General features: G+C 41.1%; 1 protein-coding gene across 1 annotated transcript; it reads right to left on the bottom strand.

Annotated features, from left to right (window-relative positions):
* Positions 1–521: 521 nt before the first annotated feature.
* Positions 522–17,888, bottom strand: LOC111216841 (papilin-like). The gene is made up of 11 exons (XM_022738465.1): positions 17,281–17,888; positions 8,936–9,106; positions 5,868–5,927; positions 5,318–5,392; positions 4,270–4,293; positions 3,062–3,223; positions 2,844–2,897; positions 2,530–2,697; positions 2,402–2,443; positions 1,505–1,613; positions 522–1,310 (listed from the first exon to the last, which is right to left on the bottom strand). The coding sequence occupies exons 1-11, from the start codon at positions 17,702–17,704 to the stop codon at positions 1,220–1,222; spliced, it is 1,380 nt and encodes a 459-aa protein (XP_022594186.1). The 5' UTR covers positions 17,705–17,888; the 3' UTR covers positions 522–1,219.
* Positions 17,889–18,373: the final 485 nt, after the last annotated feature.

Raw genomic sequence — 18,373 nt, 5'->3', positions numbered from 1 at the left:
CAGAAATTCCTGGTTATTCAATTTGCTTTTACAGTCTCAGTGTCGTTTAAGTAAACAATTAAACTATCAATAGACCTTTTATTAAACCTGGTGTTGTCTTTTACGGAGTGACTGTATGTTATGGTAGTTCAGGACCAATAGGGGGCACCAGTACTATTGGTATCGTAGATACTAACGAGTGATGAGAAGTTGTTCCCCCACGTTGGCCAGCATGTAATGTTTCTGCAAAGCTTTAGGCAATAAAGCCAGTTCAACTGAACACGAGTCTCTGCCTCTGATAATTGATATCTGAAGATATCACGGTATCAGTAATAAAATAATTATTTAAGTACAGTCTGAGATTATTTAAGATTCGAGTATTAACATGATAACTGGTCTATGATAGAGTAGCTGATGAGTGGTAACGCACCGACCGTCCAATCAGAGACTGTTAATGTAGCTGAGGCTCAGGCTGAGCTGCAGGTACAAACACCTGAGACTGACTGTCTCAGCTGCTATATGACTGATGCACGTTAAAACCATTAGAGATAGAAGAGTTTTATTTGATAAATGTGAGTACACTCAACAGGTGAGACAGTTTAACCTCAGACTCGGGTACAAATCACAGCCCAAATCTAAAACCAGCATTACACATTGTATTATTAATGAATCACATTACACTCAAAGTCAAACTGGATAGACATTTTAAAAACCGCTTCATTATGTGAACATTTAATCATTTTTAGGTCTGTAAAACAGAAATACAACAGTCACTTTCTTTCTCTGACATTCTTTACACGTATCAGCTGTTAAAAAAGTTTTAACTCCACCTTTCAGTTCAAATCCAAAAAGGTTTGTCCTGTTTGTTTCATATTTCATCCCATAGGCTGAATAAAATAAAAGTAAAAACACTTCCTGTCACATCTGGCACTCTCCAGGTGCAGTATGGGAAACTTCGGCTCCAGTGTTTCTTGTAACTTAGTTGTGTTGCTAAAATCTTCCCCCTTTCTTTACACATTTAGGATTTTATTAAGAGGCAGTTTGATAAAATATTTAATTGTTTCATTCATAAAATATAATAAAATGTCAAACTACAATCATGATAATCAGAGTTACACCTTCATGTTATTGGTTTATCCAAAGATATTCAATTTACTGTGACATTTAGTCCTATATATATATATATATATATAACTGTCTCCAGACCCTCTGCCCGCCCAGGTGAATCCAGGGTCTCTCCTCAGGCCTTGTCAGGTCTGGGACTCTCTGGGACAGTCAGAGACTCCACAGAAGACTGCTCATCTGGATCTGGAAGGAGCTCCTCCTTATCACTGAAGAAACAAATACAAGAAACACTTTATAGAAAATATCAGTGTTGCTGTCTCAGTACAGCTGAATAGACCCACACAGAGAGAGTGGAGGCCACACAGTCCTGCCAGATGTTTCATGTCGTTTATTACTGATATGCTTTACCAGCAGGTATCAGGTCTGAGGCAGGTGTTACACACCAACAGGTTAACCTTACCTGATGGAAGACGGACGGCGGGACAGACGGTGACGTCTCAGCGAGATGAAGACGAGCGTCACCAGGAGCAGAGCTGAGATGGCCGCAAGGGTGATGAGGAGGAAAAGGGCTGGAGGAGAAAAGATGAAGGTCAGAGGGCTGTTTCATACAGGAGGCACTTATTGTGAAAAGCCTGTCTGAAACAAAATGAACCAGAATCAGTCTGAGTCAAGTCAGGGACACTGTTTTCTTCATATAATCTGAGCTGAGAATTAATCAGTGAATGACTGTAATTGTAACATAATGTGAAAGATCGGTCTTTTGTTTTATAGTAAGGAAATGCTATCAGCAGTTACCTGGGTTACCTGAGGTAACCGCCTCAACAATGTTCATAAGTTTTATTTCAATAATATTAAAAGGTGCAAATACACACTGACTGGAATCCTGTACAAGTACTTTAGACTAATCCTAACCCAATCTGATCTGAGGACAGATTTTAATGATGATAAAATGACAAATAATGTCAGAGTAATCTGACTACTGCTCACAGATCAGCAGGAAAGAAGAACTTCACACAGGGGCTTTTCTCCGGGAGGCCAAGGGAAGCCAGGCTTCCCCTGTTTTATAGATTTTAGTTGACATTTTAATAAAAATGCTCTGCCTCTGTAAATATTTTGTGCTGTAGTTGCCATTCCTTCTCTTCCCCGTTCTCATTTAGGTAAACAGTGCCCCTCTAACTGATGTGTTAATTTGTGGTGAAATGGTGGCTGTGAGCTATAAATGCCTTCTGTAAACTAGAGAGCATGTGTAGGTAAACCCAAGTGAAAGCTAGTAGCCTATAAACATGCGTGTGCAAGTCCTGCATCTGTATGATACAATTTTGTGTAAAATGATAACATCAGTTCATCTGAAACCCACCTGGAGCTGAGTTACGAGTTTTACCACGACTGTCCAAGGAGCCTGAAAGAGAAGAACAACATCAGCACAGATGTTACATCAGAGTCAACATGCTACTGGAAATCAAATTAGGAAAGTTTCTTCTTCACCGTCTCTGCTACAGCGGCTCATACACTCCTCCACAGTGCCGTAACTGTTCTGATTTCCACGGCAACCACCATACATGAATGACTGACAAGTGCCTGTGTTGTGGTCGTAATAGAACTTTGGAAAGGCAGCACGGCAGGGACCGGGGTCAGGGGTCGCCATACACTTATCTGAGACAGAGGTACAGAGACGCATTGATACAAAGACACAGAGACAGACATTATTAATTAGTCATTAACTGGAGTTTGTCCCATCTGATGCATTCATATACTTCTAGTCAGAACTTCAGATGTTAATGTATTGAACAGTTTCTCACCTTTGTATTCGTCATCATCAGCTGATGACTTCTTAGAAGATGGCAGGACCGACACTGACAGAGGAGAGAGTCAACATCTCTAATTAGTACTAAACTCTTGACTCTGTACAGTTACAGACAGGTGTATGTGCCTTACCTGTACAAGTATAGACAGGTATAGATAGGTGTGTTAGTTACCTGTACAGGTATAGACAGGTACAGACGGGTGTGTTAGTTACCTGTACATGTAGCCATGCAGTTCTCCTTGCTGATGTAGTTGTTCTTGTTTCCTCTGCAGCCTCCGTAGATGAATGGCTCACAGTTACTTGTCCGACTATTGTAGTACCAGTGCTGAAACGCTGCCCTGCAGGGACCTGCCTGAGGCTCCACCTTGCAGTGCTCTGATTGGACAAGAGGACGCAGACAGGTGTGTTACATTTGTCCAGACAGTATCTTGTACTCACTTCCTTGTTATGTTTTCATACAGCTGCTGACAAAACATCTGGAATCTTTCTCAGACCACTGGTTAAAATATATCAACACATTTTCTACAGTTTGTGAATGTGATGAAACATCATCCAGTTAAAAGGAAACAAGACAATCTCACTGCACATCTGCACATCGTCACTATAAACACAGGTGCAGGCAGGTCATCAGGTTTGATGATGAAAATCAAGGTTTAGTTGTGAATCCGTTTCTGTTACTGAAAACTGAAGGAGGAACGATGGACAAACAAGTCAAAGCTGAAATGTAGATCCAGCATTCAACCATTGTGAAATGACCCCATCTTCATGTCTTCATACTTTTTGGAACTGCTCCAAGCTAGCAATTTACTGTACTTCTGTGTTTAATATACTTTCAGAGGTCCTTCAATTCACTATAGACTGCTGTTCTATTATAGGTCTCTTTGGAGGACCCTATAATGTCTACTCTTTGAACGAGCCTGTGACTTCTTGGCTTCTTGACTCTGTATGCTGCTTGCCTGTCGTCTAATTGTACTGAATTGTAATTCCTCCAAATCATACAGTGGATCAAGAATATCTTACATGAGGCTAAAAAATGAGGCTCACCAGGTAAATCCTGTAATATCTGGAGACCTTTTCTGAGATATGTAGCAGGGGAGCTAAAGTTCCATGAGAACCTTGAGTGCAAATGATTATAGGATAACAGTGTCTGTATATCAAATGTCCTGCTCTGATGGACCCTGAGAACTAGGATAGTCTCTCTTGAACTTAATTCTCTATTTCTTTTTCTTGTCCTTTCAATTATTTATTTTTTTATATTTTAAAATATATTGTACTTGTTAACTTGCTGTATTTATTTGTCTACTTACTTTGTATGTGGGTGGATGTGTGTGTGTGGGTGTGTGTGTGTGTGTGTGTGTGTGTGTGGGGGGGTATTTTTGTATGCTCATCATTTAAAAAAGAAAAAAAAAGCTGAAACGTACCATCGTATTCACCAGCAGACATTCCTGTAGGAGAGAGTAAAATGTCAGTGTGACCACATTCATCATGTGACCTCGTTCTCATACTCCTTTCTCCCCTTCATTCTTTCCCTCTTTGAACATAACTGGCCCCCTCCTGAGCTGTTATTTATACTGATTTCCTTTTTATTCTTATTCATATATTGTTTTCACTTCGTATACAGTTTATTATTACTATCATTCAGCCTCTGTTCTGTCGTTGTCTCTCCTCTCCTGTCCCTTTGTCTAGTCTTCAGACACCTGGGCTCTGTGTAATATAAAAGCTCAGGTACAAACTGCAGAGACAAACTCATCTGGAAACAGTTCTGTCATTAAACTGATGATGGATTTATTTCTGCAGGTCACCGGAGCTGAATGAAAAGAAGCTAGTAGTGAGTTTAGTGATATATAATATTCATTAGTATCAGTGTGTCACAAATAAACACTAAAAGAGAAAAGTAGGCCTGCACAATGAGGAAATTTTTGGATTTGAGGATGGCACTGTTCAATATTGTGATTACGATGTGACTTGCGATCAATAAAAAAATATTGTGGTGTGCATGTACAGTTTTGCTGAGTGAAGCTGAATGAAGACCACAGACAAAGGTCACTATCGGTCATCTCATCCGTTTTCCTACCTCTGCTGCAGGTATCGTTGGGCTGCCGTTTTAAGTTAACAAAAGTTTGTGGTAAATGAAGCTGCAGTCTACACACAAAGTTTTCCTTTTACCTTGTTCATATTAGCTTAACGTTAGCGTTCTGCGCTCGTGTAAAATAAACCGCGGTGGATGGGAGAAGTGGGAAATATAGCTTTTCTTCGTGTTTAAATCTTGGAAACCTTGGAAACCCGATGTGACCACATGACGTGTGTAAATACCATTATCTTTTTATTGCACATGTTCATATCGCGATGATGATGAAAATGAGATTAATCGGTCAGCACTAGAGAAAAGTCTTATTATCATAATCCCTAAAAAATTTGTGTCTGATACAGTAACGTTGTTTGTGAAGGTGTGTCCAGGTGTGATGTTACCTGTCTCCTGAGGGTGAACAGACTCTGTAGCTGCAGGTTCAGACTCAACTGGACCTTCAGCATCTTCAGACTTATCTGGACCAGGAAGGACAAGACACAGGAAGTGATGAGGTGAAGTAAAGCTACAACAACTTTAAGGCATCAGAATATAGAGATTTAATAATTGGTTTATTGACCTGTGTAATCAGTGACTGGTGTATTGATCTGTATAATCAATAAACTGTTTATTGATTTGTATAATCAATAACAGATTTACTGATCAGTATAATCGGTATATAAACCATATCCTTATACACTGATAATACAGATAAACTATGACAACTATCAGCTGTACAACAGTAGTGAAGCAGTGAAACACACTGAAGCACAGTGAAGTACAGGGAAGTACAGTGAAGTACAGGGAAGTACAGGGAAGTACAGGGAAGTACAGGGAAGTACAGGGAAGTACAGGGAAGCACAGGGAAGCACAGGGAAGTACAGGGAAGTACAGGGAAGCACAATGAAGCACATCAGTTCCACTACAGCGGTTCACAGTAAAAACAAAATTTACTTGTATCGAAGGAGAGAGCCATTTGAGGAGCAGGAGTCGAGTCGTCAGGGAGAACTGAACCTAAACACACACACACACACACACACACACACACACACATATATACACAGGGTTATATAAATGCAGTATCTTCTCTCTTGTTGTTTTTTTCTCTAAATAATAATAAAGATGTTGAACTGAAAGATTTTTAGCACATTTGTGGTGTGTGTGTGTGTGTGTGTGTGTGTGTGTTTTACTCCCAGCTGTTCTCAGATTCCTGTGAAAGAATCCATCAACACACACACCAACAGAGCTGTCACTGCACAACACTGACACACACACAGACAGAGAGAGAGACACACACTGAACACACACACAGGTCATCCTGCATCAGGAAACACAAACAGGAAGTGATGACAGTAAAATGTCTGAACTGATCAGTCTGTTCCAGGAACTTTTGGGATGAAACACTGAATGTGTGTGTTTGTGGTTCAGTGTGTATTTGGTGTGTGTGGTTCAGTGTATGTTCAGTGTGTGATTGTGTGTGTTCAATGTGTGCGGTGTCAGGTTGCTGTGGCCAGACCGGTTCAGTGCAGTTTGATCCTGAAGACAAACAATTACACCTGAACACACCTGTACAGGACCTCAATGAAAAAAATCCTGATTTTATTTACATTTGTGGTGTGTGTGTGTGTGTGTGTGTGTGTGTGTGTGTGTGTGTGTGTGCATGAGTGAAAGAGAGTGAGCGAGAAAGAAAGAAAGAGAGAGAGAGTGGGGCACGGAAGGGTTAAGCAAATTGTTGTGATGTGCAGGGATGTGTCTTATAATGAAATAAACTTTTATCCATTTTGAAACTGTGGGACTTATCAGACTGTGTCAGAGGACGTCAGTAGAGTAGGCGATCCTTCAGTGTGACCAGGACACATTCATGTTCACACTGCTAAAAGAATGTGGCCACATGTGGCCCAGACCACCTCATACTGTGGTCTGAGTGATTGAATCTCAAATGCGTCCTCAATGCATTTTGGGTGCTGAACTGGATCACCCAAGACGGATTTTAATACCAGGTCTGAACAGAGCCAGAGTGTCTGAAAAAAGCATCATATTGTCATTAATAATGAAAAAGGCCTTTGATGAAAGGAAACAATACACAGATTAATCAACTGTGATGATAAGTTGTTTTATCACTAAAAGACACAGGAAGTCTTTTAGACAGTCTCTCTGTCTGTCTGTTTTTTTCTTTACATGCTCCATCAGGCATTTCTTACTTGGATGAGCCAGGTGGTTACATGAGGATTATGTTTGATTTCTCAAGTGCATTTAAAACCATCCAACCCCCCATTCTTTAAGACAAGCTGGAAGGGATGGGGGTGGATCGCTGCTTCACGTCCTGGATTGTGGATTACTTGACAAGACGACCACAGTACGTCAGGCTGGGTAACTGTGTCTCAGTCCAACAACTGAGTCCAACAACTCTGAGTCCTGCCACATCCAGAAATACTCAGATGAAACAGTATTGTGGCGCTTATCAGGAACGGCAGGAAGAGGAGTACAGGGATCTGATGATGGCCTTCAGTGAATGGAGCGACAAGAACTGTCTCCTTCTGAACACCTCCAAGACCAAGGAGATGGTCATGGACTTTGGGAGGTCTAGGCCCACCCTTCAGCCAGTCAACATTCGAGGGAAGAACATTGAGGTGGTGCACACTTATAAATACCTAGGTGTGCACCTGGACAGTAAAATGGACTGGTCTCTGAACACAGATGTCATCTACCTCAAGGGTCAGAGCCGGCTCTTTTTCCTCAGGAAGGTCAGGTCCTTTGACGTCTGCAGTGAAATGCTGCACATGTTTTATCAGTCAGTGGTGGCCAGTGTACTCTTTTATGCTACAGTCTGATGGGGCAGCAGCATGTCAGACATGCTGGTAAAAAAGACTGGGTCTGGCTTGGCAGGAGTCTGGACTCACTCAGGACTGTTGTGGAGAGACGCATGCAATGTAAGATGGAAGCCATCTTGGACAATACCAACCACTCTCTCCACAAGATTCTGGCAGGACAGAGAAGCAGCTACAGAAGCAAACATCTCATCTCACTGCGCTGCAGAACAGAGAGGTTCAGGAGATCCTTTGTTCCCACTGCCATCAGGCTACACAACACCTCAGCCAAAGGAAGTGAACTAATTTAATTATTGTTGTTTATTTATCATTAACTTTTATTATTATTATTATTTTTACCACCAATGAGCTACTGGACAAATGGGTTTCTACTAGGAGATAAATAAAGTGTCTATCTATCTATCTATCTATCTATCTATCAGTATTAAAATTCTTTACTTGGGAATCTAAAAAATTCTTCTAAGGTTTGTGTGGAAGAGGAAGAAGACTGGAGTTTGTGTAGAAGAAGAAGAAAATGAGGTTTGTGTAGAAGAGGATGAAAGGAGATGTCCGTGTGTCTATTTTAATACATTTTAATTAATTCCTCGTGCAGCCCTGCTGGCAGCATCAGGCTCTGTGGTGCAATGGGTAGTGCATTTAGCTTCTAGTTAGCACTGAAGAGTGATTCAAAGGTTGTGGGTTCAAGTCCCACCAAAGTCGATGCTTTGGTGTTAAGGTGAGGACAACTGACAGACTCTGAGCTGCAGGCAGTTCCTTCCTCCTCATGGTTTCTGCTCTGATCTGCATTGTCAGCTGTGAGACCTTATATAGACAGGTGTGTGTCCAATCAGCTGACTTTACCACAGGTGGACTCCAATCAAGGTGTAGAAACATCTCAGAGATGATCCAGAGAAATGTGGGAACCTGGGCTCAACTCCAAGTGTCATAGTAAAGTGTCTGAATACTTATGTCAATGTGATATTTTTGTTTTTGCAAAAATGTCTAAACTTCAGTTTTCTCTTCATCATTATCAGTCAAGTGTTGACTGATGTAGACTGTTAGAACTATTGTAGGACTGATACCACATCTAAACAGCTGCTGATTTATTTGTTGTCAATTGACCAGTTTATTCATTCACTAATTGTTGCAGCTTTAATGAATGAGTCCTTCACAGGTCAAACTGCTGTGTGTTCAGTGAGACCTGACGACTGTTACCTGTTACTCCGCTGCAGGTGGCCTCACACTCCTCCTGAGAGTCAAAGTTGTTTGCGTTGGCCTCACAGCCACCGTAGACGAAGCTGCGACAGCTCTGATTCATCACATTATAGTAAAACTTTGGGAATGCCGCCCGACATGAGCCCACTTTCTTCGGCAGACGACAGCGAACTGAGAAGAGACAGAGACAGAGGGAGCGTTAACACCACCTGATCCTGGACCAGTGACTGCAGTGGTGAAACTGATCCTGGACCAGTAACTGCAGTGGTGAAACTGATCCTGGACCAGGTCTGTGTTGCGTATAGGGTATTTAAATTTGCCCACTCACTTGCATCTGTTTTATTTTATAAATAATAGGCACTTTATTTCTTATCTTTACAGATACAATTGAAAAAATGCATTCAATTGAAAGCATTTTTTATTTTTTTTATTTGTGTGCCCTCATAGTTTATTTCCTTATTTTGTTGCATTGTGCTTTTTTACTGTATATTGTTGGTGGACATTGGGGTAATGGCATATTTTTGGATGCAACCATCAGTAACCCTAATGTAGTTCCTCAATGATTTAAGATGTTATTTTAGTAATCTGTGTGATCTAAGCCGTGAAAACACATTAACCAGGAGTGTAGGGACTGTGATGATTGGTGGTGCTGGTTAATTAGTGTGAATGCTGTAGCATTGTTATTCAAATCTTTATTATCATTATTATTATTATTATTATACTTCTGCCTTTTTGCAGTCTCTAACTACACCTTCATACTTTGTCCTACAGAAACCGTTCAACTATCAAAACGTTCGGCTTTTTCTGGAGATTATCGGATGCATTCAACCTTTCAGCTATTAAGCTTGTATTCATCTTTTTGATATCCTCAACAGTTTTTGAATCATCAGTTTTAGTTTTATGCTTTTTTTCTGATCATTTTTGAGTTTAAATTGGTGTGTATTGCACTGAATGTTCAGAGCTAGAGTGGATGACATCATCGCTAGAGTGGGAGAAGCTCTAAAATGTATCTGGAAAAAAATGTGTGTAACTTGTCCTTACGGCCACATACTTCAGTCTTCATGGATAATCTCTTCCTTAATTGTACACAAATTTTTCCTGTTTCATACAAAGTGTATACCTTATCACAGAGACTAACAGAATTTGAACTAGGAGGCTCAAGGTGATGGGAGTCCCCTCCAACTGTCCCATAGACTGTAATACAAATTCAGGAGCTGATTTCAGGAGAAACCCAACAGACAGTAAAACAGTAACTTGCTCCTGTTTCCACATTTTTGGCTCTAGAGACACAAAAACCACATGGACGTGTTCAGGAGAGTCTTGTGGCTCTTGTTGTTAATTTCAGTTTGTCATTCTAACTGATACAGAAAAACACATAAATACAGACAAGCGGATAGGCACACAGACAGAAAGACAGGTAGACAGACAGATGGGTAGATAGATAGACACACACACACACACACACAGACACACATACACACACACAGACAGAAAGCTGTTTACAAGTTAGCACTCATTGAGGTTGACAACAGTTCAGATTGGACAGAACAACAGTAAATATAGCAGGAGACATATTGAATTTAACCTGCTCCACTGGTGTTATACTTGAGATCTTCCTTTTACTTTATTTTGGTTGTTAACTACTCCTGCATACTTTGTGTTACATAAACCGTTCAACTATCAAAACGTTCAGCTTCTTCAGGAGATGTATTCTTTCCTTAAGCTTTTTGATAGTATTCATAACCTTTTCTGCAAAATCTTTGAAATCCAACATACTTCAGGCATACTTTCAGATACAGGACTTGATTCAAACTTTAAACTGTTCACAAGACTTTCAGCTATTAAGTGATTATTCAGCTTATTGATATATTAAAGTTTCTACTGTTTAGGATGCAGTCCATCTTTCTGTTCAAATCCTTGAAAACTTCAGCCTCTTTGAACTTTAACTACTTCAGCATACTTTCAGCTAAAGACTTCATTCAAACTTTAAATTATCCACAAGACTTTGAGCTATTTAACTATTATTCAACTTTTTGATATCTTATACAGTTTGTCATTCATCACAGTTTTAGTTTTAAGCTTTCTTCTGATCATTTTTGAGTTTATAATGGTGTGTATTGCACGGAATGTTCAGAGCTAGAGTGGATGACATCATCGGTAGAGTGGGAGAAGCTCTAGAACTCCTCTAAATTCTGTTTAACTTGTCCTCACGGCCACATATTTCAGTCTTCACACATCACAGGCTTCCTAAATAGTAGACAAATTTGTCCTGTTTCATAGACCTTACAGAATTCAGATCTCTGTGATGTTTACAAACACAGCCACACAGACACACACACACACACAAAGCTGTTTACAAATTAGTGCTCATACAGAGAGATTACAGTTTAGACTGGACAGTACAACAGTAAATACAGCAGCAGAAACTGAATTTACTTTGAGCTACAACAACTGTTCAACCATCATAGTAGCTCTCCAACATACTGCAATATCACCACACCACACACACACACACACACGACAATCACCACCCCCACCCCTCACCCCCAGCACCCCATTTTTGTCACTGAAGGTAGGCTAAATAACAGAAACACCTCTGTATAATTTAATATACATTACATCCTCCACAAAGATCAAGTGAATCAACAACTGTCTAAAACTATTTTAATAATAAATTGCCAACTGAGTATATTAGTAATTATCAGGTGCACACACAGGCTCCAAAGTGCATAACTACAATTAATTGGTTGATTTTGTTGCTGTTCTCACCAGGGAACTGATATATCAGGTAACCTTTAAGATGTTCTTTAATTTTATAGTTATATCATATATTATTATTATCACCCTATAACATGTTTTACCCCTCCATCCCCATTTTCAAATGTGACACAGTAACACATTTACTCAAACATTTTAACTGACTTACTTTGTTGTTTTATCTGAGAACATGTTTACAGTGATTTACTTCTACTGTTGTCTTTTCACTAATAGTAGTGACGCCGTTCACGTGGTGACGTGCTGACATCAGTGTGGTGTCCCATCTCCAGTCAGTTTCAGTTACTGGTAGAGTTTAGTGCTGCTCTGTCTGAACACAGTTAATGTTACCGTTTTCTTCATCACAGTGTCTAACTACCTGCTGTACATTTAAACTTACACTAGTTCTGCTCCAGCACCCAGAGCTCTCTGCTCCTTTTAGAGCTCAGTTGTTGTTTACATGCTATTCAGATCTGCTAGCTACTTTAGCTTAGCAGTTAACACTAGCTTCTCTCTCTCTCTCTCTCCCTCTCTCACTCGCTCGCTCGGTGTGATGGTGTTGCAACTTCAGTGTAGAGGATTGTAAAAATGTATTACATCTTCAGCGATGTCTGCTGTCTTTAGGCACAGCTCCACTCGCTAACCGGAGCTACTGTAACTGCAAACTCTAACTGCATCCTTGAAAATGTTCCTCAAAAAAAGTCAGACAGGCTCTTTTAAATCCCACAATTTCGAACCTTCACTGCAGCCCTCTTTAAAAACACACAATCACCGACCGAAGTGTCTCACACGGAGGCTCAGCAACTACAGCTCAATATCTCTACTGCGTCTGTGTGTGCGCTCTGTGGTCATGTGACATCGCTCTGAACAGGAAGGTAAACTTGTCTGACAGTGTAAGAGGAGTCAATCGCCTTAGTGGTCCTACTCATTTTTAAAAAACCCGCTTATACCTAACCTTGGTGTTTTTAGAAGCTGAAAAATGACTACAGCAGTGCTGTCACTGCCGTATGCCATGTTTTGACTGAGACATAACAAACCAACATTGCTCGCCACACATGCGTCTGGGAGACTGTTGCTGGTTGATGCCATACAGAACCTATGTGAGTTAAATTAACCACAGTTATCGGCCACTGTTATAGTGATAATTAAAATTTAAATGGTAATACTAACCGCCTGGCATTTCTACCATGATATAGCGTGAAACCGGCAACCGTTTCATCTCTATTAACTAAATTCTGATAAAAAGTCAAAAAAAAGTCTCAAAAAAACATATTTGGCTCCCACACACAGGCTCCTAATTGTTAATGGCAGGCTGACATAACAATTAAAACAAAATAAACAAAAAAAGGAGCCAAAAAATGTTGATACACCAAATTACAGCCAAGTACAGTACAGACAAAAATCAAACAAAGTTTTGTCACCGGCCTTTCAATGATGTTGGCTTTAGTCTGTAATCTCACAGAACTCACAAGCCTGTGTTTATCTGGGAAAACCTCCAGAATCATGCCAAGTAGCCAAGAACCACTAGGAGCTGAAGAATCCATGATCACCACAATGTCTCCAGCTATCAAATTCCTTTTTCTGGTTCCATCTTTGCCTCTCTTGAAGCAAGGCCAAGTCCTCCTGTACCCATCTCTTCCACAAAACATCTGCGATATACTGCACTTGTCTGCATCTCCTTCTCACATACTGATCATGAGGCTCGAACACTCCAGGTGGCAGAGCTGGTTTAAACTTTAAGAGAAGAAGATGTTTAGACGTGAGAGGGTCCAGATCATTGATGTCATCTGACGTCAACTCCTTGAATCCTATCATGATTCAAAGCAGCAAGAGCCTCCTTCAGTTCCCTTTCCGCCCCGATTAAATTGGTACCATTGTCTAATGTTAGGTATGCCACTTGTTCTCTCCTGCATATAAAACGCAGCAGAGCATTAATGCATACGTCTGTGGCCAATGAAACTTCTTCCTTCAGATGGACGGCCCTGCTTGCCCTACAGGTAAATATAACTCTGTATCGCTTACATGTTGTTCTTCCTCTCCTCACTTCAACTGATATAAAGTAATCTACTCCGCTGTTGGCAATGGTAGGAGATCAGGAAGGATTCTCACCTTTGGAAGATCAGCCATTTTTTGTTCCACTGTTCTTCCATTATAGTGTCTACAAAAGCTGCATTCAGCCATGATCTTCCTGACAACTGAATTAGCGTTGGTGATTCAAAACCTCTTCCTCACTTTGGATAGTATGAGAGTCTGTCCACCATGGCCCAGATTTTGGTGTACATGCTTGAGAATAAGCATAGAAACATTCTGCACCTTGGAGAGAATGAGAGGATGCTCAGCTTCCTCAGTCATTGCTCCTCTGCGCAATCTTCCTCTAATTCTCAAGAGTCCATCCTCCAAAGTTGGGTCCAGTCAATATATGACTCACTGTTGCTGCCATGGATGACAACGCAGAATTTTCTTCACTGCGTTTCTGTGACTAACAATAGCAAATGATGGTAGCCTCTGCTCCCAGTAAATCATCTAGCGCTAAAGTACTGGAAGCCACTGTGACCCTTTGTCAGCCTGCCTCTAACTGTTGTGACTGGTTTACTTTGGTTGGTTATCCACAGAAGCCTCCAACTGTTTTCTCAGGCGACTCTGGTCCAACAACATAAACTTTAACCTGAGAAACCAGGCAACTGCTGTCTTAAGCCTCCTCCAGTCCGAAAAGTAGGTAATGAGCTGGTCAGTAGGACTAGACACGTCGGACACACTAATGGCATTTACTGTTGCCTCTGTTCTGGCCTCTTGGTCATTAGAGTCCACTGAGAATTCCAACACAGTTGTAGGCCAATCCTCCTCATGCTTCCAAAGAAATGCAGGACCTTCAAGCCACCTGTTGTTCTTCAAAAAGTCAGAGATCTTCATTCCCCTCGATGAATCATCATCTTGATTGTCTTTGGAACAGACATGTCTCCACTGTGAGGGTTCAGATGTTACTCTGATGGTTGAGATTCCCTTTGCCACAAACATGTGAAAGCACCTGTCCTCATTATTAAGGACCAAAATACTGATTCCTTCAATGGTTCCAGCTGTTCCAGCTGTTCCAGAGCTGTTTGCCTTATGATATGAATGAGTTTCTGTTGATTAAACAAACAAATCAAACTATCTTTAGCACAACATAGGGCTGGGCAATTAATCGAATTTTACTTTCGATTACGATTTTGGCCTCCAACAATTATAAAAACAAGATAAGAGAGAAAAACGATTGTTGTGCCAGATTCTGTTTCACAACAAATTTCATCCCCGCTACAAAATCCATCCAACGTCATTGGCTCCGCTCTCGTTACTGAAGAAATTAGGAAAATAGATTTTGGATTTGTTATTGCAACATAAAAGGCAGCGCTCTCTATCAGTTTTCTACCGACTAGCTCGTAGCTCATCCGTCGTTGCGTCAGGTGTTTTGTATGCTGCAGCCTGGAGCCCACACACAGAGCTAACTACATCATACGAACATGGGTTAATGATGAAAACTGACCATTATCCAGCTGCTGGTTCTGGATGTGTTCTTAAATTCAATTTGAAATGGACAGGGCTCAGATATATTTAACTTATATTGTGTATAACAGGAAATACTACATCGCTTTTTGTTTTGAAATGAGAAATCGTACTGAATAATCGTGATCTCAATATTGATCATAATAATCGTCATTATGATTTTTGCCATAATCGAGCAACCCTAGAGCAACAGTGCTCAAAAACTGTTTGCCCTTCTGGGCCAAACACCTGACGACAACAGGTGCATTTTCTAACTATAGACCTGAACCCCCCATATAATAACACAGTGACGCCCAATGCACACAAAGTGAATAACAACTAAAGTCTGGTCATTCTAAACAACATATATGGCTCCTACAATCATCGATCTCTTTCAATAAATTCCTTCTTTGTTTTAAACTCCAGATTTTGTTGTTTTTTTTGTTTTGTTTTGTTTATTGTTTGACCAACTGTATTTTTCCTTCAGCTACATTTAATGTATGTGTTTATCTTTATTTTGAAGGTTGTATGTGTGAATAAACAAACTAAATTAAACTGAACGTGTTATTACATTTTACTCTGAATGATTCAACAGTAAAATTAGTTTTGTTCAGTTAACTCATGTAGTGAGAGTCTTCATGTGTTCTCAGTTGTTTTCCTCTCAAGTGTCATGTTCACAGGTAGAAACCAGTCTGACCAGTCTGACCTGAAGCGCTCAGCCCTGAACACAACTAAAGCAAAGGTTGTATTTTTTCTGCAAATACCTAAGAAAGGTGCGTTTCCTTATACCTTTGTCATGACTCATGATCTACCTGGACAAGTGTATTCTAGGTGGGAAATGGTTTAGAACAGTGACATGTGACTGTATTTGTGCTCTGACTTTCAGAGAACAGTCACCTGCATGGCCACAGCTCACACAGTACACTGTCTTTCATGTCAACAGTTACTGATTATTAATCAGCAGCATCACTTCCATCTGGCAGTGAAGCTCAGCACTTCCTGCAGGTGTTTCACATTAAAAGCTTTCAAAGCGATTGGTCTGACACAGCAGCTAAAAGCCATTAAAATCAAACCAGGAAAAGAACAGACCACGTCCTTGGAGCTCCTGGAAGGCTGCTTTTAAAGACCTGTTCCTCATAAGGACCTGGTTCTCATTAGGACTCTAACGAGGATCTCCGTGGAGGCAAATTAATTTTATGATTCATGTTCCGGTCATTTGTCTTTTGCATTTTGCTTTTAGAGATGAAAACAACCAATGAGCTGAAAGATCAAATAGCCATAGATTAATCAATACATTCAAATAGGGCTGGGGAATAATTACATTTAATTAATGAAGACAGCAATAATGTCAATGAAGTTATAATTCAGTTGTCCCCTCTGTGATGTCTTCACACTTCACAACACATTCTTGTTCTGTCAACTGAAAACTAATCATTAATGACAATGACATGAACAGTGGGGGTCAGCAGGGGCCCCGGGGCCCCTCAGGAGGTGAATCCAGACCTGACTTATATGAAACCTGAAAACCAGTCAGTCACTGATGATGAAATAAAACATGTTCCTGTTTCTCTTCAGCATTGTCTACATAATGAGATAATTCATCAGTTCATCTTTAATGAAAACATCACGTCGTGTCACGTGACTCCTCCAGACTTGCTTCAGACAATATGTCAGACAATATCAGAGGGAAAGCTACAAGAAGCCTTGGACAGAAGTTAACTACAATTACCCCCCCACCCCACACACACACACACACACACACACACACACACACACACACACACACACACACACACCTCCTCCTCCTCCCCCCACCTCCCCTCTTCAGTTTCTGTACCCTGCAGAGTCCAGTCTTAAGTCTCTGTCCTAATGCCCTCTGACATGAACCACGTGATTTAAATGATCACACAGGTTCTCACTACAAGGATGAAGTCTGATGAGAAATTGTGTGTCTTATCTCTGATGATATGATTATCTGATGATCCGACTCGGCCAATAATCAATAATCATACCTGTTAACGTACACACTGAATGATTCACACAACAGTTAATGAGTAGGGTCCGGGTCTTACTGTTGTTGGTCTCGTTGGTCCGTGGTTCCCAGGAGCCGTGGAGCGGGACGATGTGCGGCTTCTCCCCGCGGGCTTCCCTCTTCACCCTCCTGCGGTAAACCTTGAACTGGGAGCTGGGCTGGAGGACACACACGTCCCGCCCCTGGCTCTCACAGCTCACCAGCAGGCACTGTGGCCCACTGTCCTGCGGGTAACCCACCAGGGCCAGGTCACAGTTCGGTTCGTTGCAGCACGCCGCACGGCAGCTCTCCGGGTCCGTCACCTCCACCAGCTGGCCAAGTTGGAGCACTTTGACGCCGGGAGACGCCAGGTCCAGACCCTGATCCGGATCAATGCTCTGGTCCCAGTCACAGTCTAGAGCAACGCCAGACCAGACCAGGAAATAGAGCGCCAGTACACTGAGTCTCAACCTGTATTTGTTCATCTTTCTCCTCTAATATGGATCTGAAACTGGATGTAGATATAGTTCCAGTTCAAGTGTCGGACGCTGTATTTCCTGGTTTTAACTTTATGTCGCGTCAAACTGCGTCTGCTCCGCGGGAACGACGAACCACTTCTGTATTAGGTGGCTTTTTGTTGTCGCAGGTAAAATTACCTGAGCGACAGGTGCAGCCACGCCCACCCGCTTACGTCACACACACACACGCACTCTCTCTCTCTCTCTCTCTCTCTCTCTCTCTCTCTCTCTCTCTCTCTCTCTCTCTCTCTCTCTCTCTCTCTCTCTCTCCAGTATTACAGTTTTTCTCAGTCGCTTTGGTACATTTCTCGAATCATCCTCGACATTTGCAAAACAGTAAGTGAATTTCTCAAAACAATTCGTACAGATAGAAAACACCATGGATTACCTGCAAAAGCCAGTCTCTCAAAATCCTTAGTTCATCTCTCAAAAGTAAATATCTATGTCAATGAACATGTCACCGCCATCAGAATGACAAGTCCTTGTGTTATTGTGTACGGATAAGACAATCAAATTGCTTAGTCATGTTGTCAATATAACAGTGTACTCTGGAGGGATGTTCTGATGTAAACTATGGCTAAAGTTTTGATGACAATTATTGTAAATTGTAAGTTACACCTTAGTGTATGTGGGAGA

Source organism: Seriola dumerili, unplaced genomic scaffold (assembly GCF_002260705.1).
Source record: "Seriola dumerili isolate Sdu_G_001 unplaced genomic scaffold, Sdu_1.0 BDQW01000036.1, whole genome shotgun sequence".
Taxonomy (NCBI): Eukaryota; Metazoa; Chordata; class Actinopteri; order Carangiformes; family Carangidae; genus Seriola; species Seriola dumerili.
Note: the sequence above shows the minus strand (reverse complement) of the source record. Positions and strands in the feature narration are given on the sequence as shown.